A 26,841-nucleotide genomic window follows, 5' to 3' on the forward strand; every position below is an offset into this window, starting at 1 on the left:
AAATTAAAGTAAAAAGATTTTTTCCAAATTGTTTTCAATTTTATAGGATTTTGTAGGATTTTTATTACTTGTTTGCATTTTTGTGCACGTTTAATTTTGATAAAATCATGAAAAATGCCCCAAAAATATCAAAAATTTCATGCATTGCAGATTAGATTTTGTGTTTATATTTTAGGATTAATTGGTTAATTAATTACTTTATTAAAATAAAAAATCACAAAAAATATTGTCCAGTTTACATTTTTAGCTCTTAATATTAGATTAGTAATTTTCTCTTTATTAGTTTAGGATTAATTAATTTTGTAAATATTATAAATAGATAATTAGTTTGATTTTACAGTTTAGATTAACTTAGGATTTAATTTAGAGCTTAATTAATTTAAAAATTAAAGAAAAAGAAAAGGAAAACAAAAGAAGAAAAAAGGAAACTGAGAGAGGAATTTGGTTTATGGCCAAATCTGGGCCCAAAACCTTTTTGTATGGCCCAAACCACAAACACACCCGCCCCAGCCCAATTGTGATACACCCGGTCCAATTCCCCTCTTACCAAAATGACCCCGTTTAGCCTCCCTCTAATCCCAGCCATTGGATCCCTTTGAACCAACGGCTCGCAACTGCCCCACTCCTAAATATAAAAGTGTCTGAACCCCGCCCCTAAACCCTAGAGATCAGTCTCATTCCCTCTCCCATCTCTCTCAATGAAACCCTAGCCGCCTTAGTATACCCTCACCGCCTCTGCTGTGGTTCGCCGACCGGAAATCGCATCACGGCGGCGGACCACCTCCAAACCACCTAATGTTCACACCAGGTGATCTTTAGCCTTACCCAAACACTAACCCGTCACAAGTTTCCTCCAAATCGCCACCCAAATACATTAATTTCAAATCTGAAACCTATACCCAAAACCCTAAGTCGTCCAAGCAACCCCAAAATCACAATAGATGATCCTCAACCTTCCCTCACCACTATCCTACCCTTGATTTCCCAAAAATCCCCGCCGAATTCTTCGAATCCTAAATCTACGAAGAACCAGAAACCCTAGTTTTATTTTTCCTTTTTTCGAGTTTCTTCGGATTGTTTCCAGACTCGACTTAGTTGAAAAACCATTCTAATCTGTCGTTCTCAACAAGAACGGTTGGTTAGCATATTTCTTAGATATATCAAAGGAATTCCGACTTGACATACCCTTCTTGGTATATTTTTCTAACCTTTTCCTCGTTCTTGTTTCCCTAATTTTTGCATGTGTATAACCATAAGTTAATTTAGTTTGTTTCTGTATAAGTAAATTAATTTGCTGTTAGGTTAGAATAAAAATTGTTCCAAGCATGTTAACTGTTAGAGAAAAACCAGTTTTGTTATTAGTTTGTTCGACTTAATCATCCATAGGTTAATTAGGTTAATTTTTGGGATTTCATTACATCTTCATTTTAGCTCTTCGTTTGGTTTACTGTTTTGCTATGTTTGCTTGTTTAATAATAATTTTGTTTAGGGTTTGATTAGATTAATCCTTTAATAGACTAGGCTGTTTGATTTAAGGTCCAGTTAATTCTAAGTTTAATTGATAATCAAAGCTTCTACGGATACAATTGAAAACAATGTTTGGAAGTTTCAATGCTGGAATCTTCTAGATTGTTCTAGGAGGTTCCATAAATGGTTTTGAAATCAGAATTTAGGCAGAACTGGTTAGAATTGAAATAATCAGTACTTGAAAGGGTAAAATTGAATTTTTACAAAGAGTAAAATATCAGAATGTTCTAGTATGGGGCAGCTGCCCCATTCTTAGCATGTAAATGTTGGAATTGGGCTGAAAAAAGGATAGACAGCTGTCCAAATATGCTGTACTATCTGACATTTAGGGAATTTAGGGTTGAATATGCTTTTTGATGCTGTTTTGGCATGCCCTATAAAAGAAAAGGTTACTCCCTCATTTTGGACGGAATTAGTAGCCTATTTTATCACCTAAAAGTTCTCTGAACATACAGAAAAAGAGAAAAGAAAAGCCTCCTGCAATTTTCTTACTCTAAAAATCAGTTTTGGCCGGAGTTTATATGCTGGTTCTCTCTAATGTTATTCGATTCTGATTTTGGGAAAGATAAAATCAGATGTTCCTTGGTTTTGGTTTAGTTCTGGTTGTACTGTTTGATTCTGCTGGTTGTCTCTTTCTTTGTTTCAAATTAGAGGTTTATTTGTCTCGCTTTGATTCTTACTGGTATAGGTATGTAGCTTTCTCCATTTGAGATCATTCATAAATGAAATATAAGGCTTGTTCTTGTTAGCTTCGATCTTTTTTTTTTGTTGCACTTAGTATGTTGGCCTTGAGCTCGCTAGATTTTCATTTGTTGTGCAATATATGGTGCTATAAAAACTGTTACTCTAAATCTCCTAACCATTATGCTATGTTAAAATGACTATTGTTGTTTTTTCTTGCCAATATTTAGTCTTACATCATGAGCCATGATAGACTTGATCACGTTTCACTGGTGTCACTTACTGTTTTTCTCTTATCATTTCAAGTGTATTGTGCTAATAAACTACTCTTCAGCAAAGTTTACTTATTCTTCTTGATTGTATGTGAGTTGTACAAGAGTGAAAAATCTCAGAACTATCTTAGAGCTGGAAATAAATGCTGACTTGCAAAAAAAAACAGCTTTGTAGCTGGTTTTTTACAATCTGAAGCTTACTGGAAGGTTTGCAACAAATGAAAAGCTCAAAATCATGTTAAATATTATCTAGATATATAATTGTATCTAAGATTATGTAGTAATTTAAATCTATGTACTGTTTACTAGAAACTGACTTTTGGAGTATATTGTAATAATTTTAAGTTGATTGCTGTGATTAATAGTCGCATTGTTAGTATCATGTCAATAGCCACTGTTATAAATACAGTTTGTTGATCCACAATTGTTCGAATGAGCACTATACGAAATGGACAAGACTTGTAAAATTGGCCCAATTGGGGAGATGACCTCAAACGAGTCTGAGCCTAGGCCATTGGGCCTAAGCATCAAGCCCAATAGCCTGATCCCAACTATGGGTTTGCATTTTCGAATTGCAACTCATTTTTATGTATTGGAAATCTTATATAATCAATGTTAAAACTCGAATTGTATTCTAAATTTTTCTTTTACCTTAGAATGAATTGAACTCTAGCCTTGAGCAAATGTGTGTTATGGGTGAAATTTATTGGTATTGAACACAAAATAGGCCCAGTCATTTAAGAGTGGCGATTGGGCCAGCTTTTGCCATTTGGCCCAATTGGGCTGTTTCATCTTATATCTTGGGCTTGTAACCATTAAAGCCATACTTTCCTTAAAATTAGTTTGTAATTCTATCATTAGACACTTTTAGATGCTTATAACCATCAAGATTAGTTAGAAAAATCTGAATATTCGTAGCATGCTTTAGGCGCGATCAATTAACTGTCGTGACTATGGGTGCGGTTCCCGTGGCATAGTCATGGTACATAATCTAAAATTCGGGTGTGCATTTCATGTGACCCAATCATTACAACTTCGAATAATATTAAAATAAATTTGTCGTGCGGGTGCATTTCATGTAGCGTGTTTTGCGGTGTGTTCTAAAACGCCAAGTGTACGACAATCATAACTTGTTTAAGAAATAATTCCATAAATCCTATAAGTGGATTCAAAATAATGAAAAGTGGTTATAAAGTTAAAAATGCACAATAGCTTTTAAAACATGTGTTAAATCAGATAATTAGGCCAATTATTAATAGTTTAAGCGACCGTGCTAGAACCACGGAACCCGGAAATGCCTAACACCTTCTCCCGGATTAACACAATTCCTTACCTAGTTTCTGGTTTCCCAAACATTTAAATAAAGTCAAAATTCTCCTCGATTTGGGATTTAAAAATAAACCGGTGACTTGGGACACCAAATAAACTATTTCAAGTGGCGACTCTGAAAAATAAATAATTCCAAATTCGAATAATGTCACTTTAATTGGAAAAACTTCCCTAATCCCCCTGCGGGTAAAAACGAGGTGTGACAACTTTGGCGACTCTGCTGGGGAATAAGAACCCAAAACTTCTGGTTCAGGGTTCAGAATTCGAGCTTAGAATAACTGTTGTAGTTGGTATTTTTGTTATCTGATTTTTACGTGTTTGATCCTAATGTGCTAAATGTCGCTTTTTACTGCTTTGATATTGTTTGAACTGTATATAAAACTATTACGAAACCCTCTTCTCTCTGAGTCTTCTAAATCTTCTGGGAAGTGTGCACTTCCTGTGACTTCTTTTCTTTTAGAGTCATATCCCAATTTTAGAACGAGGTTCGGACAAGTTGCAAAGCCGGTGAAGCTTCTGTATTCCCGGTACGCTCCCCCCCCCCCTCCCGGCTCGAGTAAGCCAGGTCTAGAACAATACACCCAGGTTTTTAAACCTAGAATAACATAGCCTCATAACGGATCCCTAGTAAGAACGTGTGTTTGCATCACGTGCATTTGACTTTGGGGACTCAACATAGGGGTTGGGTCTGTCTAGGACAGGTGCACCCGAAACAAAAGACCATCCTGATGCATTTTACTTGCTATTTGTACACTTATTTGCTTCGGATTGCATGTTGACCGACTTCTAGAATAAGGGAGAAAAGTTGAGAAAAATCGAATTGATGTATGAGAGAGATAATTACCCGCCTTTGAAAAATCTATTGTCCAAAATATACCGAAACTCTGCCGAAATTTTGAAAAAAAAAAAGAAAAAAAAAGAGGAAAAAAGAAAGGAAGGTAAAATTGTTTCAAAATATTTCATGTTTTTCTGTTGCGTCAAAACTTCCCGAACTACGCAGGTTTGATTCTCACCGGATGTGGGATACGTAGGCAACCCTCATCGGGTCCAACCCCATTTTCGCAAAAGTAACCCAAAATAGGAAATGTTGTCATCTTTGTCGTAAATAAAGTTAGGTGATGCCATTTTTGTCTAAATAGCCAGAAATGTCCCGATAGGGCGCCGGGAGGCTGTTTTTGAGAGAATAGCCACCTATGGTCTTTTTTCAAATTTTTGGCCAATTAGCAAACACAGCCCTAAAATCTTCCTTCCTGAAGTGCTGAAGGGCCGTATTTGCAAAGGTGATTTTTAAGCAAGATGTTTGAGTTGCAAATTTTGCAAAATAATAATCTTCTTTTTGGGTCAAAATAAATCATGGGTTTTTTTTTAACCGATCACATTAAATAAATGTGCAGGATGAGCACTATTGAAAATGTACCTTTCAAAGTTGTAGAGGAAATCCCGATAGGACTCCATATGTGGTGGAATGACCTAGGGGAGGTCAGCAGAGGTGTTGCGATAAAGGCTTTAGGCGGGCTCACCGGTCTCTTAAAGATTAAACTGAGGGTGGACATAATTGAAGCTTTGATACCGTTTTGGGACCCGGCGCACAATGTGTTCATTTCTCTGATTTTGAGCTAACCCCTACACTTGAGGAGATAGCAGGTCATGCTGGCCTTAACGGGAATCTCAGGAGTCGATACCCATTAGCACCAAGAGCTGTAACACCTCACAAGTTTTTGGACCTTCTATGTATTAGCCGGGAAGTCAAAGATGGAAATTTAGCTGAGGAATTCTGCACATTCTACTTCCTATACCGCCGTTATGGGGACCCCCACGGTTTTGAGGCTCCGGATGCCGGTTTAAGCCATCAAGGGAATAAAGGCAAATGGGAAGCATGCCGAGGATTGGCCTTTGTAGTGGCATTTTTAGGCACCCTAATCTGCCCAAGGAGCGACGGACATATAGAGTTGGGGCTTGCAGGAATGGCTGATGTTAAGATCAAATAGCCCAATGGCACTATCATACCAATGATCCTAGCAGAAATTTATCGAGCTTTAACTGTTTGTTGAGCTGGGGGAATGTTTTTTGAAGGTTGCAACTTGCTTTTACAAATCTGGATGGAAGAACATCTTTGCCATCGTCCGGGGTACATGAAATATGGTCTGACTGGTCTCAACTGCATTGAGGAACATGAAAACTGGATAAATGGTCATGAGTTTCCAGAAGGTACAGAGGAATGGTTTGCACATTTGGGTTCCTTGACTTCAAGCAAAATTGAGTGGACGTTCGGTTGGCTCCCGGTCACTGAAGTCATTTATATGTCGGCCGGAGTGTGTTTTCTTTTATTAATGGGTCTTTGGAGTATTCAGTCATAAGCTCCACACAGGGTTCTACGCCAGCTGGGCAGGTACCAAATTGTCCCACGTGATGAAGATTTGAGTCGACAAGTCATTGAACTATGTCCAAAAGCTATATTCCAGGAAGAAAAGGTTCGCCAGATTTGGCATCAATGTAGGTTTCTGGAGCCACAGACTCAAGTATGGGATTTGTCCAAGGGTGAGGTAGAGCCTAGCTACACTGTCTGGTATGGTAAAAGGGTTCGAGTCCATCAAGAGCCTGAACGGCCTGCCAAAAGGCCCCATGTGCAACAGTTCACTGATAAAGTGCAAGAGCAATGGAACTGGTTAGCTAAGGAGAAAAGATACAAAACTACCATAAGCAAATTAGAGGGGAAAATTAGAGACCTTAAATTTGATAATAGTCTACAGGCCGCTGCGGATGAAGGGGAGAAGAAGAAATTAGCCCGAGAAAATGAAGCCCTCCAAGCCCAGATCCAAAGAATGAAAATAGCTGCTGAAAACCAAGGAAGAAGCAGAGCAGATGAAAAACTCATAAACGGTATCAAGCGGAAAGTATGTGAGTATGGGACTGATTTGGAAAAGGCCGAAGATGAATTAGCAAGAGCCCGGGCAAAGTTGGCAAAGAACGCGGAAGGACAGACAGGGTTTGTTCAGCAATTAAAAGGAAAGTATGACAAAAAGGTCGCCAGTTTAAAGAAAAAGCTAACTACCCTTGAGAATGAAATGGCTCAACAAACAAAGAACTTCAAGGCAGAAATAGAACATTGTTATTCATTGATGTCTCGACTGGAAGAGGACATGCGACTGTTGCAGGAGCAAAGCCACACGGACACCCAAGTTCTGGAAGCTAGATCTCAACAAATTGGGCACCTACTCCAAGAGAAAGGCATCATTAGAGAAAGGATTAGAGGAATTGCTGATTATATTGTCATGAAATGCCATGAGTGCGAGGATATGACTAGATCCACTTTCTTCGCTGCTGTTTTGTTCGCCAGAGAATGGACGACCTGGATCGCCTCCAAGAAGATATTGCACGTAGGCCCATGTCGAGACAGACTAATGTCCCGCGGGCCCCTGGAGTAGTATTAGAGGCACTTATGTATTCCTGATTTTTTCTTTTCGAGTCTGTATTTCAGTTTCTTTAGAGTCTGTTAGACTACTTTGAGTCTGTTTTGGTTTTTAGTTCTTAAGTCTGTATGTCGGAGTCTTTATAATGGAGCAGAACCAGAACTTTTATTTAATGAAAATTTGAAAACCCAAAAAAATGTTTCATTCTTTTATTTTGCATTTATCCCCTGAACTACGTAATGATCTGATTCGCGCGGCATTGCGATACCTAGGCAATCCCCATCGAATTCGGTCATTGCTGTATATAACTCAAATAAGAGAGAAAATGATGAAAAGAGGGCACAAGAAAAAGAGAGAGAAAACAATGCAAAAGAGAGAGCGCAAAGAAAAGAGAGAAAATAATGAAAAAGCGTAAAGAAAAGAAAAAGATTCAAAGATCCGGGAGGTAACAAAAGCCGCGATGAGACACGCAACTATTGCAAAGCATGTAGTCTCAAACTAACCGGTTTGTTGTGTATGCTATTGAGAACAGGTTTTGTTTTAGGTGGTTGGTTTTGTGGTAACCTGGCTTCGCACCCTTATTTCACGAGATCTAAAGGGAGTGTTGAAATGACATCAGAGAGTCACCTACCAATCATTAACCCATCAGAGGATAGCCCAGCATCAGTTATCCCAACCTCAAAGTCAGCAACTGCTGAAGAAAACAGAATACTGCGTCTCCGCATGTTGGAAATGTGGGACGCCTGGTCTAACGGTAGAGAACCACCAAGTGCAATCCCTGGATTTCCCGAACTAATTTCTAGAATGAGTGGAACCTTCAATGTCCCTATAACTAATCCGTTCACACCGTTCGGGTACCCTACTATGTCAATTCATCTCACCGGAACGCAATCTGAGGTTCACCCCCAGGCACTATTTTCGGGAGTATCTTCTACCATATTCACCGCACCACCAACCTCAACTACTGCACAGCCAACAATGCCAAGGCCATGTTTTGAGTCGTCAGCCTTTACTTTCCAAGTACCACAATTTCAACTGGACACGGCTCATGTCACCCCAAACTCTTACCCACAGCACCCTCGGTATGAGTCTTTCATGGAACAAGAGAAGACTGTAAAGAACCCCGAGTAAGAAGAGATAACTCGAAAAATGAAAAGCATTAAACAGAGTCTCAAGAACATGCAAGGCCTGAATGGCCAGAAGAGTGTTTCCTACGCCAACCTATGCATGTTTCCTCATGTTCATCTGCCCATCGGCTTTAAGATGCCAAAATTCGAAAAGTATGACGGGCATGGAGACCCGATTGCCCATTTGAAAAGATACTGTAATCAATTAAGAGGGGCAGACGGAAAGGAAGAACTGTTGATGGCTTACTTTAGAGAGAGCTTAGCTGGAATCGCATCCGAATGGTATACGGACCAGGACATCTCCCACTGGCACATATGGGATGACTTGGCCCGAGACTTTGTCAGACAGTTCCCGTACAATATGGACATAGCTCCATATAGAAATTCTCTTTCCAATCTCAAAAAGAAATCTTCAGAAAACTTTTGAGAGTATGCTATCAAATGGCGTGAACAAGTGGCCAGGGTGAAACCCCCAATGGATGAGACTGAGATGGTCAATGTCTTCTTACAAGCCTAAGAGGCCGATTATTTCCAAAACATGATGTCTGCCATGGGTAAGCCGTTTGCAGAGGCCATAAAGATTGGAGAAATGGTGGAAAATGGCTTGAAAACGGGTCCCATCATGAGCCAATCAGCTATAAGAGCCACTTCCCAAGATATCCAGAGCGGGTCAGGGGGTGTAGCAAATCGCAAAAAGAAAGAAGAGGAAGCAATGATGGCTTCAAGTTTGAGAAATCCTCATCAACCCCGAGGTTACTTTGGTTCCCCTTCCAGCACCCTCCAACTTTACTACCCCACCAAGATGCGGCATACGCTATGACTCCTCATCCCTCTGCAGTAATGAACGCCCAGCCATATGCCCGGCCGCAACAACATTATAATCAGAATCGAGCTCCACCTCCCAAAAACAACCCTCCTCACCAAGCCCCATATAATCCACGTCCACCACAGAATAATTACCCATATAATGCCCGTCCCCGTGAACCACCCAGAAAAACTAACTTCACACCCATTGGTGAATCATATTCCAATCTCTTTCCAAAATTAGTCCAAATGGGCTTGTTACAGCCCGTACCTCCAAAAAGGCTAAACCCAGAGTCACCCTCCTACCGACCAGGTACCCGATGTGCTTATCTTTTAGGGACAGAAGGGCACGACACTGAAGACTGCTAAACCCTTAAGAGGACGGTCGAGAATCGATAGAACAAAAGCGGGTAGTATTGAGAGATGAGGAAGTCCCCGATGTAACCAATAACCCATTGTCGGCTCACAACAACGGGCCAGCTATTGGGATAATCTCTAAGGACAAAGAGTTTGACCCAGCTTTGAAAGCTATCATTGCTATTGCCGACGTAGAAAAGAAACCCAAAGCGGCAGCGAATCCAGCTATGAATGAGAAGAAGAGCAACTCCACTCCTCAAAGCATAGAAAAGGCTGTGGAAGCCAAGACATGGGCAGTACCTCCTAAAGATGCCATTCTCTATGGTCCCAGAGCCCCTAGGAAGGAACAACTTGTGTTGAGTCCTCCCAAAAGGTTTGAGCAAAATAATGTCACGCTTAAGGTACTAAAGATGTACGTACCAAAGGGGACTTATGTGGTGCGGGGGCCGCTAATTTCACCCAGGCTGACTGAGCCCGTGGTTATCAGCCGCGCACCACAGAATCCCATGAAGGACCCCACTGCCGTCCCGTGGAACTACAATAAAGCTGTGGTGACGTACAAGGGAAAGGAAATCATGGGGGAAGTGAATGAAACGAACCCGTCTGGGAAGTACCTCAACCTGGAAGAATTGAACAAAACCAAGCAGAAGCGTTTTCCGGTTATAAAGCCAGTCCGTGCTGAGGAGGCAGAGGAATTCTTTCAAAAGATGAAAACCTCAGACTACGCTATAATTGATCAACTCAGGAAGTCCCCCTCTCAGGTCTCACTTTTGTCCCTGTTGATAAGCTCGAATGAGCATCAGAAAGCGCTGTTAAAGACGCTTAATGCGGTCTAGAACCACGGGTTAACAATTGGAAAGAATGGCGGAACGATTTTTCGAAGTCAACAGGATTTTATTCAGCCGAAATGACTTGCCTCCAGAAGGGGCTGCCCACAACAAACCTCTTCATTTGACCGTTAAGTGTGAAGGATACTACGTGAAAAAAGTTATGTTTGATGGCGGATCTGGGGTTGACATCTGCCCTCTCTCGACCTTACAGAGAATGGAAATTGGGACTGAAAGGATTAGACCCAACAATGTTTGTGTACGTGCTTTTGACGGCGTCAAGAGGGACACAATAGGGGAGATTGATTTGATCCTAACCATTGGCCCTGTGGATTTTGAACATTTCAGGTTTTGGACATGGACACCTCCTACAATTTTCTCCTAGGAAGGCTTTGGATCCATGCTGCAAGAGCCGTACCTTCTACTCTCCACCAAATGGTTAAGTTTGAACATGAAGACCAAGAAATCATGGTCCACGGAGAAGATGAGAAATCAATCTACATGGACCCGTTAGTTCCCTGTCTGGAGGCTAAAGAAGGTAGTGAGAACATAGTCTACCAAGCTTTTGAGATCGTGGTCGCGGACCAGTGTGAGGAGAGAACCCCGTGTCCTCAACCCTTCTTGTCAAACGCGTCAATCATGGTCTCCACTGAAATGATCAAACACGGGTACAAGCCCGGGAAAGAGCTCGGGGTATCTTTGCAAGGCATCATGAAGCCCATCACTCTAACTGCCAATGAGAAAATCTTTGGCGTAGGTTTCCAAGCTACAGAAGCTGATGCAACAAGGGCTAATGAACGTAAGAACAATGGGTGGGTCCTGCCTCAGCCGGTCCCGCATCTCTCCAGATGTTTGTTAAGCCAAGGTACATAGAAGAAGAAGATGAGGCCTTCACGGCCGAAGAAATTGAGAATATTTGTGGAGCGATGAGGCAAATGTTATATGAGGCTCATATGGTCCAGTCGAGTGAAGGCTCAAGCACCGCTGAGGTGCAATATGTGGGGCCGAATGCCAAGCTTCAAAATTGGAAGGCTACTACACTCCCAGTCAGGCAGGAATCTCGGTAGTTCGGTCTTGCCATCTTTTTTGCATTCCGAGTTATTTCAGGGTGTAACTCGAATGTTTTTGTTTTATTGTCTTTTAAATTTCCAATGTAAACCCTCCTATCTTCAAATTCAATGAAACGAAATCAATATTTCATCGTCTATGTATCTCTTTCTTTATTCTTTCTGATTTTTGTTATTTTTCTTATCTCTCTTTTCAGTTCTAATAATGTGGACTTAAAACATGACATGCTTGCGAACTTCTTGCCCAGATCTTAATAGGCTGTCTAACTGTGAAATAATGAACCAAGAACCGGAATACGATGAAGATGAGACTTTTAAGGAAATAAATCGAGAACTGGAACAATTTGAGAATAAGCCTAAGCCAAACTTAAATGAATCCGAGCTAGTTAATTTGGGTAGTCAGGAAGAGGTCCAGGAAACCATGATAAGCATTCACGCTGATGAAAGAACTAGAGATACATTGGTCCAACTTTTGTTCGAATTCAAAGACGCGTTTGCCTAGTCCTATGATGATATGCCAGGACTGAGTGTTGATTTAGTGGTGCACAAATTGCCAACTTACCCCGGTTATCCCGCTGTCCAACAAAAATAGAGAAAGTTTAAAACAGACATCAGTGACAAGATCAAAGAAGAAGTCACAAAACAGTTGCAAGTGGGCGTGATCCGAGTGGTCCGATACACCACATGGTTGGCTAATGTGGTCCAGTGCCAAAGAAAGATGGGAAAACCGAGTGTGTGTTGATTATCGGGATTTGAACAAAGCAAGCCCCAAGGAAAACTTTCCATTACCAAACATCCACATCCTTGTTGACGACTGTGCCAAACATGAGATACAGTCTATTGTGGACTGCTATGCTGGATATCATCAGGTTCTGATGGATGAAGAAGACGCAGAAAAGATGGCTTTCACCACACCTTGGGGTACTTACTGTTACAAGGTCATGCCGTTTGGTTTAAAGAATGTCGGGGCAAATTACATGAGAGCTATGACTACCATCTTTCATGACATGATGCACCAGGAAATTGAGGTGTATGTGGATGATGTGATCATTAAATCCAGAACGTAGGATGACCATGTGCGAGATTTGAGAAAGTTCTTTGAGCGCCTGTGTAAGTATGACTTGAAGTTGAATCCAGCTAAGTGTGCATTTGGAGTACTATCTGGGAAACTTTTAGGGTTTATAGTCAGTCGGAGGGGCATCGAGCTAGATCCAACAAAGATAAAGTCTATTCGGGACTTGCCCCCTCCGAGAACCAAGAAAGAACAAGCCATATACTATTTGATCAAGAAGTTCACTAGTTATGAAGCCAAGTACACTTTGCTGGAAAGAACTTGCTGCACTCTAACTTGGGTCGCTCAGAAGCTTAGGCATTACTTGTTGGCTTATACCACCTATCTCATTACTACGTTGGATCCTTTGAAATACATATTCCAAAAGCCAATGCCCACCAGGAGGTTAGCAAAATGGCAAATCCTACTTACCGAGTTTGACATAGTCTATGTCACCCGCACAGCAATGAAAGCTCAAGCCTTGGCGGATCACCCAGTTGAGAATCCTGTTGATGATGAATATCAACCCTTGAGTACTTACTTTCCAAACGAGGAGGTAAGTTCGGTTGAGGTAATTCCAGAAGACACCAATGCTTGGCAAATGATCTTTGATGGAGCTGTGAATGCAAAAGGTGTCGGGATTGGGGCAATTTTGATTTCGCCCACTAGTCAGCACTATCCGGCTACAGCCCAGCTTCGGTTCTTCTATACAAACAACACTGCTGAGTATGAATCTTGCATTATGGGTATGAACATGGAAGTTGACCTGGATGTGGAAGAATTGTTAATCATGGAAGACTCTGATTTGATTATTCGTAAGCTCAAGGTGAATGGGAAACTCGAGATATCAAGCTTATTCCATACAGGCAACGTGTAGAAAATCTTAGCAAATGGTTCAAATCCGTCAAGTTCAGGTATATCCCCCAGTTCCACAATGAGTTAGCTCATGCACTAGCCACTTTGGCTTCAATGCTGCCGTATCCAGGCAATGTCCACATTGACCCACTGGAAATCGAAATCCGAGAAAGACATGGTTATTTCAATACAGTTGAAATGGAACCAGATATTCATCCATGGTATCATGATATCAAAAGATTCTTGAAAACAAAGGAATATCCCGAACAAGCTAGTGGAGACCAAAAGAGAACCATTAGAAGGCTCGCCAGTAATTTCTTCTCGAGCGGAGAAGTTTTGCATAAAAGAACTCCAGATATGAACCTTTTATGATGCCTGGATGCCCAAGAGGCCGGAAGAATCATGAATGAATTACACGCATGAGTATGCGGACCTCATATGAATGGACACGTCCTTGCAAAGAAAATCCTTCGAGCAGGTTATTACTGGATGACCATGGAAAAGGATTGTTTCAGTTTTGTCCGAAAATGTCATCAGTGTCAGGTACATAGTGACCTGATTTGTGCACCACCTCCAAAATTGCATCCTATATCGGCACCCTGGCCGTTCGTTGCTTGGGGTATGGACTTCATTGGGCCAATCGAGCCAAAAGCTTCAAATGGGCACAGATTCATCTTAGTCGCCATCGACTATTTCACAAAGTGGGTTGAAGCAGTCACTCTCAAAGCCGTCATCAAGAAAGAAGTGGTGGACTTCGTGCATTCTAACATTATCTGTCATTTTGGTATTCCTAAAATTATCATTACGGACAATGCTGCAAATTTGAACAGTCATTTGATGAGGGAGGTATGCGAACAATTTAAGATCACGCATTGGAATTCTACCCCTTATCGGCCCAAAGCTAATGGTGCTGTTGAAGCAGCGAACAAAAACATCAAAAAGATCCTCAGGAAAATGATTCAAAGTTCTAGACAATGGCATGAAAAGTTGCCTTTGCATTATTGGGATACCGTACAACTGTGCGCACATCAGTTGGAGTAACACACTATCTATTAGTTTATGGCACCGAAGCCGTAATACTCGCAGAAGTTGAAATTCCCTCTCTTCGAATCATCATTGAAGCTGAGATTGAGGACAATGAATGGGCCAAGACCCGTCTAGAACAGTTAACCCTGATTGATGAAAAGCGGATGGCTGCTGTTTGCCACGGGCAGTTGTATCAACAAAGAATAGCCCGCGCCAATAACAAGAAAGTGCGGCCCAGAAATTTTAAAGTGGGGCAACTCGTCTTGAGGCATATTCTCCCGCCATCATAAGGAAGCAAAAGGAAAGTTCGCTCCAAATGGGAAAGGTCCGTACATTATAAGGAAATTGTTGCCGAAAGGGGCATTGTACTTAGGAGACAATGAAGGAAATGACCCCGAAACAGCTGTCAATGCGGACGCGGTCAAAAGGTATTACGTTTAACCCTTCTGCGGCGCTAATATTCTCCGACTGGGACGACGAAGGCTTTCATTCTTGCTACCCAAACACTGTCAACCCTTCGCAAACCCTTTGAGCCAGTCACCTTCTTTGATTACCCTCTTTGGAACCCGAAAATATTGTTAAAAAAATAACAACAAAAAGAAAAAGAAAATCAAAAACAAATTTCCCTGAACTACGTTCGACTTGATTCCGAAAGGACACATAGGCAGCCTCTCTGGGGTTCAGTCACACCATAACAAAAATCTATATTTCCCCAAAGTTAAAACTGGGGCAGAAGTTATATTGGTTCGGCAATAGTTTTTTCCTGAAAAGTTCCAAAGTTGCAATTCAATCCAAATTCTTTTCACCCCAAGTCCTGTTCAAGCCCTTCCGATCAATCGGTAAAAATGTTCAAAATTGGAGGATATGGTTACTTGGATCTGATACAATCAAATGAGAGAAATAAAATGAGAGAGTCTTATTGGTGAAAACCTACACGGGCACCATAGAGCGATGGTAAGCAGATAAATTGAAAATGAGAGAGTCTTCTTAGTGAAAACTCGCAAAGAGCACTCTAAGGCAATGGTGAGAAGAGAAATGAGAGAGGTCAGTTGGCGAAAACCCGCAAAGGGCGCCACTGATCGAAAAAGGGATCCCTTACACCCATCAGTACTGATAGAGTCCTCGCAAGTTTTCTCGATTTTGAGATATGGGTTATGATGGGTTTATGAGAGTTGGATGGTTTGCACAGATCAGGTATCCAGTCCAAGAAGCATGTCATGTCTATTGAAGTCTGCATGCACTCCGGATAAGTCCTTATTTCCTTTCCCCGAAAGGGACACTTCTCGTTTAAATTCATTATCTTGTCCTTTGTTTACTTTTCTTTGAATCCCTTTCGGTCTAATTCTCCTCCAAAACTAATACAAAGAAAAGATGGCAAGATTGGTCTTACAGGGTTTTGTTTGACAAAAGCTAATATTCAAGAAACCACCCAGCCTCAGCAGGTGCATCAAGTCGACCTCGACTGGCCACGATGGCCGATGCTCTAGAGTCAAAAAATCTTGAAAAGAAATGAAATCAAAGTCAAGTGCCCATAAAGGCAAAATAAGATGGAAAAAGGACAAGCCCCACACGGGTTAATCATCATGTGGAATTTGGGAAAAGTCAAGATCCTTAGGTTTAGAAATGAAACCAATTTCCAGAGAGCCAGCGAGCAATGGATATTTTTATTGAAAGAGCTGGGCAAAGATCAAGTGACTGAAACGCTCAAGGCCACAAAACCAACCACCGTTTCAAACTAACAAATTGTTCTTTGAATGAAAAAACAGGAAACAGGTGCAATCCAAGCAACCTTGCCAAAGCAGGTGCAATCCAAAGCAACCTTGCAAAAAGCAGGTGCAAACCAAAAAGAAAACTGCGCAAGGGCTAGAAACAGCTTTGCAGCAACAACCCAAAAAGGGAAGTCTCCTCCAAAATTCTTTCCCGCATTTACTCATTCTCTGAAATTAAAAAAAATGATGATGTTGAAATGAAATGAAAAGAAAAAGAAGAAGAAAATTCAAAATCAAGAGTAGTATAGGTCTCCAATCCCTAGCTGCGTCTTTTCAAACTTAGGATCCCATCCATAGTTGATGCGGCATAACACGAGAACTTTCCAAACATAGGGTACCACTCCCTAGTTGATGCCAGCATAACCAGATGACTTTTCCAACATAGGGTCCCACTCCCTAGTTGATGCCAGCATAACCCGATGACTTTTCCAACATAGGGTCCCGCTCCCTAGTTGATGCCGGCATAACGCGATGACATTTCCAACATAGGGTCCCACTCCCCAGTTGATGCCGGCATAACTCGATGACTTTTCCAACATAGGGTCCTACTCCCCAGTTGATGCCGGCATAACCCGATGACCTTTTCCAACATAGGGTCCCACTCTCCAGTTGATGCCGGCATAACCCAATGACTTTTCCAACATAGGGTCCCACTCCCTAGTTGATGCCGGCATAACCCGATGACTTTTCTAACATAGGGTCCCACTCCCTAGTTACGCCGGCATAACCCGATGACTTTTCCAATATAGGGTTCCACTCCCTAGTTGATGCCGGCATAACCAGTTGACTTTTCCAACATAGGTTCCCACTCTCTAGTTGATGCCGGCATAACCCGATGACTTTTCCAACATAGGGTCCCGCTCCCTAGTTGATGCCGGCATAACCCGATGACTTTTCCAATGTAGGGTCCCACTCTCTAGTTGATGTCGGCATAACCCTAAGACTTTTTCAACAAAGGGTCCCACTCCCTAGTTGATGCCGGCATAACACGATGACCTTTTCGAATATAGGGTCCCACTCCCTAGTTGATACCGGCATAACCCGATGACTTTTCCAACATAGGGTCCCACTACCTAGTTGATGCCGGCATAACTCGATGACTTTTTCAACATAGGGTCCCACTCCCTAGTTGATGCCTGCATAACCCGATGACTTTTCCTACATAGGGTCCCACTCCCTAGTTGATGCCGGCATAACCCGATGACTTTTCCAACATAGGGTCACACTCCCTAGTTGATGCCGGCATAACTCGATGACTTTTCCAACATAGGGTCCCACTCCCTATTTGATGCTGGCATAACCCGATGACTTTTTAAACATAGGGTCCCACTCCCAAGTTGATGCCGGCATAACTCGACGACTTTTCCATCATAGGGTCCCACTCCCTAGTTGATGCCGGCATAACCAGATGACTTTTCCAACATGGGGTCTCACTCCCTACTTGATGCCAGCATAACCTGATGCCAACATAGGGTCACCATCCTAGTTGATGATTTCCTAACAATAGGGTCTCCAATCCCTTGTTGATGCCAGCATAACCTGGTAATCTTTCCAACCTAGGGTCTCCAACCCCTAGCTGATCTTGTTTTAGATATAGGGTCTCCGCTCCCTAATCTCATTTTTCCAAGGATGCACAATCCTGATTTTATTGCTTTCAGTAGTGAATTAGTTTAGAATTTTGTTACAATAACTAACGAAATTTTCCTAGTGAAAACTGGGGCAGAAAAATTTTGTTCGTTTGTTTGTTTTGGTGCCTAAGCAGGTTTTTACCTTGAGGCACAAGTTTCGAGATGACCAAAAGAAGAAGTCTCAATCCAGAATAAAAGAAAAGAAACAAAAGAAAAGAAGTGAACTCAAAGTGTAGAAGCGGAGAAAAGATGGGGAGTGCTCAAGATATGAGTGAAGTCACAAGCTTTGCATGTCCCACCTTGATCCGAAAAGCTGAAGAAAAATGAACCAGCGGTTGCAGCTAACGAGCATCAAGATTCAGATCAGAGTTTGCAGGAAGAACCATCCAAGACTCAAGATCAAGCTTTAGAAGGTTTAATAGATAGGGATCATGTAACTCGTAGCTGATAGGCTTAGTTAGTTTAGTTTTTCATTTTTCATTTTGGTGTAATAAGGAGCTCAGCAAGCAGTAACAATAACAACAGCAGTGAAATCACAACTATGCGGTAGTCCCAGCTATCAAAACTTTCAGAACTACACTGATCTGATTCCTTTATAGCCAAGGATATGTAGGCAACCTCCGAAGCAAGGTTCAGTCACACTTTTTCAAAAAAAAATTCTTCCTAGGGAGTATCCAGACAGGCAAAAATCGCTCGTAATTGCTCATTTTATCTTTGCCCGAAAACTCTTCGTGTTTCCGGGCAAAGAGGGGCAGCCGTGAGCATGTGATTTTTGCCCTATTAGAAATACTCCTACAAAATTAAAGAAAATAGATTTTTCCAAATTGTTTTCAATTTTATAGGATTTTGTAGGATTTTTATTACTTGTTTGCATTTTTGTGCACGTTTAATTTTGATAAGATCATGAAAAATACCCCAAAAATTTCATGCATTGCATATTAGGTTTTGTGTTCATATTTTATGTTTAATTGGTTAATTAATTGCTTTATTAAAATAAAAAATCACAAAAAATATTGTCCATTTTATATTTTTAGCTCTTAATATTAGATTAGTAATTTTCTCTTCATTAATTTACGATTAATTAATTTTGTAAATATTAGAAATAGGTAATTAGTTTGATTTTACAATTTAAATTAATTTAGAATTTTATTTAGAGCTTAATTAATTTAAAAATTAAAGAAAAAGAAAAGGAAAACAAAAGAAAAAAAAGGAAAATGAGAGAGGAATTTGGTTTATGGCCAAATCTGGGCTCAAAACCTTTTTGTATGGCCCAAACCACAAACACACCCGCCCCAGCCCAATTGTGATACATCCGGTCCAATTCCCCTCTTACCAAAACGACCCCGTTTAGCCTCCCTCTAATCACATCTGTTGGATCCCTTTGATCCAACGACTCACAACTGCCCCACTCCTAAATATAAAAGTGTCCTAACCCAACCCCTAAACCCTAGAGATCAGTCTCATTTCCTCTCCCATCTCTCTCAATGAAACCCTAGCCGCCTTAGTATACCCTCATCGCCTCCGCCGTGGTCCGCCGACCGGAAATCGCCTCACGACGGCAGACCACCTCCAAACCGCCTCAAATTCACACCAGGTGATCTTTAGCCTTCCCCAAACACTAACCCGTCACCAGTTTCCTCCAAATCGCCACCCAAATACATTAATTTCAAATCTGAAACCTATACCCAAAATACTAAATCGTCCAAGCAACCCCAAAATCACACCAGATGATCCTCAACCTTCCCTCACCACTTTCCTACCCTTGAATTCCCAAAAATCCCCGCCGAATTCTTCGAATCCTAAATCTATGAAGAACCAGAAACCCTAGTTCTATTTTTCCTTTTTTTTCGAGTTTCTTCGGATTGTTCCTAGACTCGACTTAGTTGGAAAACCATGCTAATCAATCGTTCTCAACAAGAACGGTTGGTTAGCATATTTTTTAGCTATATCGAAGGAGTTCCGACATGCCATACCCTTCTTGCTATATTTTTCTAACCTTTTCCTTGTTCTCGTTTCCCTAATTTTTGCATATGTATAGCTATAAAATAATTTAATTTGTTTCTGTATAAGTAAATTAATTTGTGGTTAGGCTAGAATTAAAATTGTTCCAAGCATGTTAACTGTTAGAGAAAAATCAATTTAGTTATTAGTTTGTTCGACTTAATCATTCATAGATTAATTAGGTTAATTTCTGGGATTCCATTACATCTTCATTTTAGATCTTTGCTTGGTTTACTGTTTTTCTATGTTTTCTTGTTTAAATATAATTTTGTTTAGGGTTTGATTAGATTAATCCTTTAATAGAGTAGGCTATTTGGTTTAATGTCCAGTTAATTCTAAGTTTAATTGATAATCAAAGCTTCTAAGGATACAATTTAAAACAATGTTAGGAAGTTTCAGTGTTGGAATCTTCTAGATTGTTCTAGAAGGTTCCACAAATGGTTTTGAAATCAGAATTTAGGTCAGAACTGGTTAGAATTGAAATAATCGGTACTTGAAAGGGTAAAATTGGATTTTTACAAAGAGTAAAATATCAGAATGTTCTAGTATGGGACAGCTGCCCCATTCTTAACATGTAAATGCCGGAATTGGGCTGAAAAAAGGACAAACAGCTGTCCAATTATTTTGTACTATCTAACACTTAGGGAATTTAGGGTAGAATATGCTCTTATGATGCTGTTTTGGCATGCCCTATAAAAGAAAAGGTTACTCCCTCATTTTGGACGGACTTAGTAGCCTATTTTATCACCTAAAAGTTCTCTGAACATACAGAAAAAGAGAAAAGAAAAGCTTCCTGTAATTTTCTTACTCTAAAAATCGTTTTGGCCAGAGTTTATATACTGGTTCTCTCTAGTGTTATTCGATTCTGATTCTGGGAAAGATAAAATCAGTTATTCCTTGGTTTTGGTTTAGTTCTGGTTGTGCTGTTTGATTCTGCTGGCTGTCTCCTTCTTAGTTTCAAATTAGAGGTTCATTTGTCTCGCTTTGATTCTTGCTGGTATAGGTATGTAGCTTTCTCTATCTGAGATCATTCATAAATGAAATATAAGGCTTGTTCTTATTAGCTTCGTTTTTTTTGTTGCACTTAGTATGTTAGCCTTGAGCTCGCTGGATTTTCTCATTTGTTGTGTAATATATGGTGCTATAAAAACTGTTACTCTGAATCTCTTAACCATTATGCTATGTTAAAATGACTGTTGCTATTTTGTCTTGCGTATATTTAGTCTTACATCATGAGCCATGATAGACTTGATCACGTTTCATTAGTGTCACTTACTTTTTTTCTCTTATCATTTCAAGTGTATTGTGCTAATAAACTACTCTTCACCAAAGTATTCTTATTCTTCTTGATTGTATGTGAGTTGTACAAGAGAAAAAAATCTCAGAACTATCTCGGAGTTGGAACTAAATGCTGACTTGCAAAAAATAGCTTTGTAGCTGGTTTTTTGCAATCTGAAGCTTACTGGAGGGTTTGCAACAAATGAAAAGCTCAAAATCATGTTGAATATTATCTAGACATATAATTGTATCTAAGATTATGTTGTAATTTACATCTATGGATTGTTCACTAGTAAACTGACTTTTGGAGTATATTGTAATAATATTTAAGTTGATTGTTGTGATTAATAGTCACATTGTTAGTATCATGTCAATAGCCAGTGTTATAAATACAATTTTTTTGGTCCAGAATTGTTCGAATGAGGACTCTATGAAATGGGCCAGACTTGTATTATTGGCCCAATTGGGGAGATGACCTCAAACAAGTCTGAGCCTAGGCCATTAGGTCTGAGCATCAAGCCCAACAGCCTGATCCCAGCTATGGGTTTGCCTTTTCGAATTGCAACTCATTTTTATATATTGGAAATCATATATAACCAATGTTAAAACTCGAATTATTTTCTGAATTTTTCTTTTACCTTAGAATGAACTGAATTCTAGCCTTGGACAAATGTTGTTATGGGTGAATTTTGTTGGTATTGAACATAAAATAGGCCCAGTCATTTAAGAGTGGCGACTGGGCCAACTTTCGCCATTTGGCCCAATTGGGTTGTTTCATCTTATATCTTAGGCTTGTAACCATTAAAGCCATACTTTCCTTAAAATTAGTTGGTAATTCTATCATTAGACACTTTTAGATGCTTATAACCATCAAGATTAGTTAGAAAAATCTGAATATTCGTAGCATGCTTTAGGCGCGATCAATTAACTATCGTGACTATGGGTACGGTTCCCGTGGCATAGTCATGGTACATAATCCCAAATTTGGGTGCGCATTTCACGTGACCCAATCATAACAACTTTGAACAATATTAAAATAAACATGACGATAATCGCGGGTGCATTTTATGTAGCGTGTTTTGCGGTGTGTTCCAAAACGGCAAGTGTACGACAATCGTAACTTGTTCAAGAAATAATTCCAAAAATCCTAAAAGCGATTTCAAATTAATGAAAAGCGCTTATAAAGTTAAAAATCCATAATAGGTTTTAAAACATGTGTTAAATCAGATAATTAGGCCAATTATTAATAGTTTAAGCGACCATGCTAGAACCACGGAACCCGGGAATGCCTAACACCTTTTTCTGGGTTAACAGAATTCCTTACCTAGTTTTCTGGTTTTGCGGACTTTTAAATAAATTCAAAATTCTCCTCGATTTGGGATTTCAAAATAAACCGGTGACTTGGGACACCAAATAAACTATTCCAAGTGGCGACTCTGAAAAATAAATAATCCCAAATTCGAATAACGTCACTTTAATTGGAAAAACTCCCCTAATCCCCACTGCGGGTAAAAAGGAGGTGTGACACTCCCGTAGTGGGGATGAGCACGAGCAACATTTGAGGATTGTGCTTCAGATTTTGAGGAAGAAGAAGTTATATGCTAAGTTCTCCAAGTGTGAGTTTCAGTTGGATTCAGTGGCATTCTTGGGCCACGTGGTGTCTAGTGATGGGATGAAGGTGGTTCCGAAGAAGATTGAGGCAGTTCTGAGTTGGCCCAAACCTTTTACCCTTATTGAGATAAGGATATTCCTAGGTTTAGCTGGGTACTCTCGTCTCTTGCAACTCCGTTGACCAAGTTCACTTAGAAGGGTGCTCCGTTCGGATGGTCTGACGAGTGTGCAGAGAGTTTTTAGAAGTGTCATGACCCGATTCTCACCATAGACCTTGATGGCACCCAATACTATCGTTAGGCCAGCTAACGATAAAGCACCAGCACAATCATCCATTCATAACACTTTAAAAATCAAGAATTTCATTAATAAAGTAGAATTAAGTTTAGAAACCGTGGTAAAACACCTTCATTACTACTAAGTCACGAAATATTAACCAAACATAAAGCATAATGATTAGCTACAACCATGAACATCTACTAGAAATCCCCAAAACCCGGTGTCACAAGTGCATGAGCATCTAATAGAATATACAAACCACTGCAACTACTATCTGGAATGAAAATAGACAAAACAAAATAAACATAAGCGGAAAGGAGACTCCGGGTGCTGCGGGTCGAAGCATGGAAAGCAGCTCACCACTAAGTCTTGGGCTAGTGCATCTACGTGCCCGAGTGACCACCTGAAGTACATGCCTTAGTACCTGCAAAATTAGTGCAGAAATGTAGTATGAGTACATAAATCAACGTGTACCCAGTAAGTATCATGTCTAACCTTGACGAAGTAGTGACGAGGCGTCGATATCGACAGTTACTAGTGGTCTGATAACAAAGTTCATAAAAGTAGATAGGTATGAAATTCGACTAGTAGAAACAAAATAAATAAATACAAATAACATGATTTTCAACATAAGAATAGTTATGAAATAATCAAAAATATGCTATCTCGAACAAACAAGGATAATCAAGACAATGTCAAATCTCAAGTCAGGAAACAACTCATATGTACTCTGACCCCTATCAAATATTATGCATGAATTATGTCGAGGTCGTACGGACCGATCCATAATAATAGTGTACACTGCCGACGTTGTATGGCCCGATCCATGGATGCATCTCATAATAATGCTGAGGTCGTACGGCCCGATCCATAATGATATTTCATAGCACTGCCGAGGCGTACATCCCGATTCACAGGATTAGAGAGACTTTCCCACCCCCAATCATACGTGCGGGTTAAGAAGACCTGAAACTACTGATCATATAAACATAACACGAGGATAGGAATGCAAGAGAAAACATGATTGTACCGACAGTCAAATATCCCGCCAAAACTCAAGGTAAAGAAGCTCAATCATAACATAAATTCTAGTCTAAATCTCAGTTAAATTTCAATTAATCAACAAGCAACTTTAATTCAAGTAGTACAGTCAAGGTATGATGTAAGTCTAAGTCTACCCACACATAAATATAAATATAGCTTACTATTAAGTGGGGATTTTAACTACTTATTAGCGCCTTTTAGCTTTCATTTTTGTCCAAACGCGTTTAATTGTATTCCCGAAAACTGATGAAATATGCTTAATTGCAGGAGTATTAGAAAATGAGCCACAAAGATGAAATCCAACTCAAGAAGAAGTTATCTGAACTCTAGGAAAAAATCAGGCACAAAAGCTCAAAGTATGGACCGCAGAATTCCATCTGGGGCCACAGATTGTGAAGGAATGTTTATCAGAGACCAAGTGCAAAGTGCGGTCCACACATGAAATGTGCGGCCGTAGAAGCTAAGCAAGATCAGAAGTTCAGAGAGTAATCATTTCAAGAATCGAAGGAAGTACAGACCGCACAACTATTGCGCGGCCGGAGAAGTCAGCTACGCGGCCGCACTCAAAAATGTGTGGTCCGCAGAAGAGCCCTATGCGACCGCACCCACAAATGTGCGGACCGCATAAAATAAGAGATGCAGCCGCGATTCAGAATTGTGCGGCCGCAAAGATCCAAGTCCTGTGAAGCTGAAGCAAAGTGCGGAGCGCACATGGAATTGTGCGGCCGCAAAACCTCTGAAAGGGCATTTTTGTCCGAAAATTCCATCTATGTATAAATAGAATAGTTTCACGAAATTAGGTCAAGTTTTAAATATTCAAAGTGTTTTAGCCATTTCTTCTTGCTTCTTTAGGCAACTTTAACTTATTTTGGTGATTTAACATTGGATTTTTATTTTTTAATCTCTCAATATGAGTTTTATTATCTTTTCTTCTTTGTTTTCTTCTACACCCACTATGAGTAGCTTGATTTTTACTAGGGTTGTGACCCAACCCAAGTGTGTAAACCTTATGGGTGATTAATTTTATGCTTGTTTATAAATGGGTGTTTGTTATTTAGCTGGGTTCATGCTTCAATTGTGAAATTAATGGTTGCAAACATTGATTTATGTCTATTTGACTTAGTCTCTTCTTGAGAAAGAGAGACCTATTCTAGGTTAACTTAGCTAACAAGGAATTGGGTCAATTGAGAGATTGATTAACCTAATTAAAGGGTTCAACCTAGAGATAGTAACAACCCGACTTGAGCTCTTATCAACCATTTTGCTAGATACCCATTTGGTCTTGAGAAAGCTAAATTGGGCAAAACCACTCTCTTACCGAGATGAATTGAGTGGGCAAAGTAGTGTTGTGAGCTATAATACACCCCAGGCAATAAAACAACATAAAAGTCTTTATCCCATGAGGCAAACACCTAGGTCATAGTCACTGCCCTAGGCCTTTTTATATCTTTGAAAAATATTCAAAAACAATCATCTCTAGTTTTATACCTTCAGATTTGCTATGCTTAGTTAATTTTGGAAGTAAAAACAATACTTTGTTTGTGGAAGTGCAATCTAGTACTCACTCCAAATATATATTACTAATTCCTATCTTCGCTCCCTGTGGATTCGATCTAGACTCCTTGTTGGGTTTTATTATTGCAAACGATCGTGTCATATCTCGTTAGAGGCGTGCATTTGGACGTGATTAGCTTTTGGCGCCGTTGCTGGGGAGCTAAAAACGGATTTAGCTATATATTTTGTTTTGTATGTGAATTGTCTTCTTTTCCTTCCTTGTTACTAATCTTTTTTGTGAAACAATTGTAGGTGAAACAATGGCTCTTAACAATGATCCACTCGGAAACATGCCTATGGGGGATGTGGATGTTGAGGACGACCAAGTTGAAGAGGTTCCTCTTGAACCTCAAGCAAATAGAAGAGGTCGACAGCCTCAAGATAATGTCCCAGTTCCACCCCCACCTCTACCAAGAGCGGCTTCACACCAGGTGTTGCCGAATGAAGGGTATGCAAGTGCCATAGTCCCGCGCTGCATTAGTGCGGGCAACTTTCAAATCACTATGTAATGCGCACATTGCTAGAGCAACGGGGATTCTTCACCGGGGATACGAGTCAAAATACATAGAAACACTTGAAGGGGTTTGTGGAAACTTGTTGGGGGAGTAAACAGACAAACGTCTCCGAGGATGCTTTAAGGTTGAGGCTATTTCCTTTCTCTCTATGGGGGAAAGCCTTGGATTGGTTAGAAATATTGCCAAACTATTCCATCCATGCATGGGATGAATTGGCGGAGAAATTTATTTCCAAGTTCTTTTCTCCCCAGCATATGGCTACTCTTTGAGACGAGATTCTATCATTCAAACAAGAGCCCAATAAGCCGTTGCATGAAATATGGGAGAGATACCGAACAATGGTCAAAGAGTGCCCCGATAATGACATGACGGAGGCTATGATTCAATAAACTTTCTATCGGGGGATCAATACTACCAATCAATGTGTGGTCAACCAACTTGTTGGAGCAAATTTCATGACAATGTCGTATGCGGAAGCTTGTGAGATTTCAGATGAGATGGCGGATTCTTCATCGGCATGGCAAAGTAGAGTAAATGTTCCTCAAGGTGATCCAAACGTGATTCACCTACATAAAGAATTGCATGAACATAGGAAAGCCATTGTCGAGTTTACCACCGCAGTGAATCAATTAACCAAGGATCAACTTCAACAAGTGCAAGGTCCTAAGCAAGTCAATGCAATGGAGGAAGTTAGTATGACGGTAAACAAGAGAAGGCAAAAGGGTCCAAGAGTGAAAAACCATGTGGAGAATTATGTGCAAGAATATAGTGGGTTAGACAAGATGAATCTTACAATGAATAAGAAGAGATAGTGCAATACATGAACAAC

At 40.3% G+C, this 26,841-nt stretch overlaps 1 protein-coding gene across 1 annotated transcript; it reads left to right on the forward strand.

Moving 5' to 3' along the window:
- Nucleotides 8,897–10,343, forward strand: LOC109227810 (extensin-3-like). Its single transcript, XM_019393004.1, has 3 exons — nucleotides 8,897–9,098; nucleotides 9,185–9,463; nucleotides 9,550–10,343. Exons 1-3 carry the CDS (start codon nucleotides 8,897–8,899, stop codon nucleotides 10,341–10,343), a joined length of 1,275 nt encoding a protein of 424 aa, XP_019248549.1.

The sequence above is a fragment of the Nicotiana attenuata genome, chromosome 6 (genome assembly GCF_001879085.1).
Source record: "Nicotiana attenuata strain UT chromosome 6, NIATTr2, whole genome shotgun sequence".
NCBI classification, from domain to species: Eukaryota; Viridiplantae; Streptophyta; class Magnoliopsida; order Solanales; family Solanaceae; genus Nicotiana; species Nicotiana attenuata.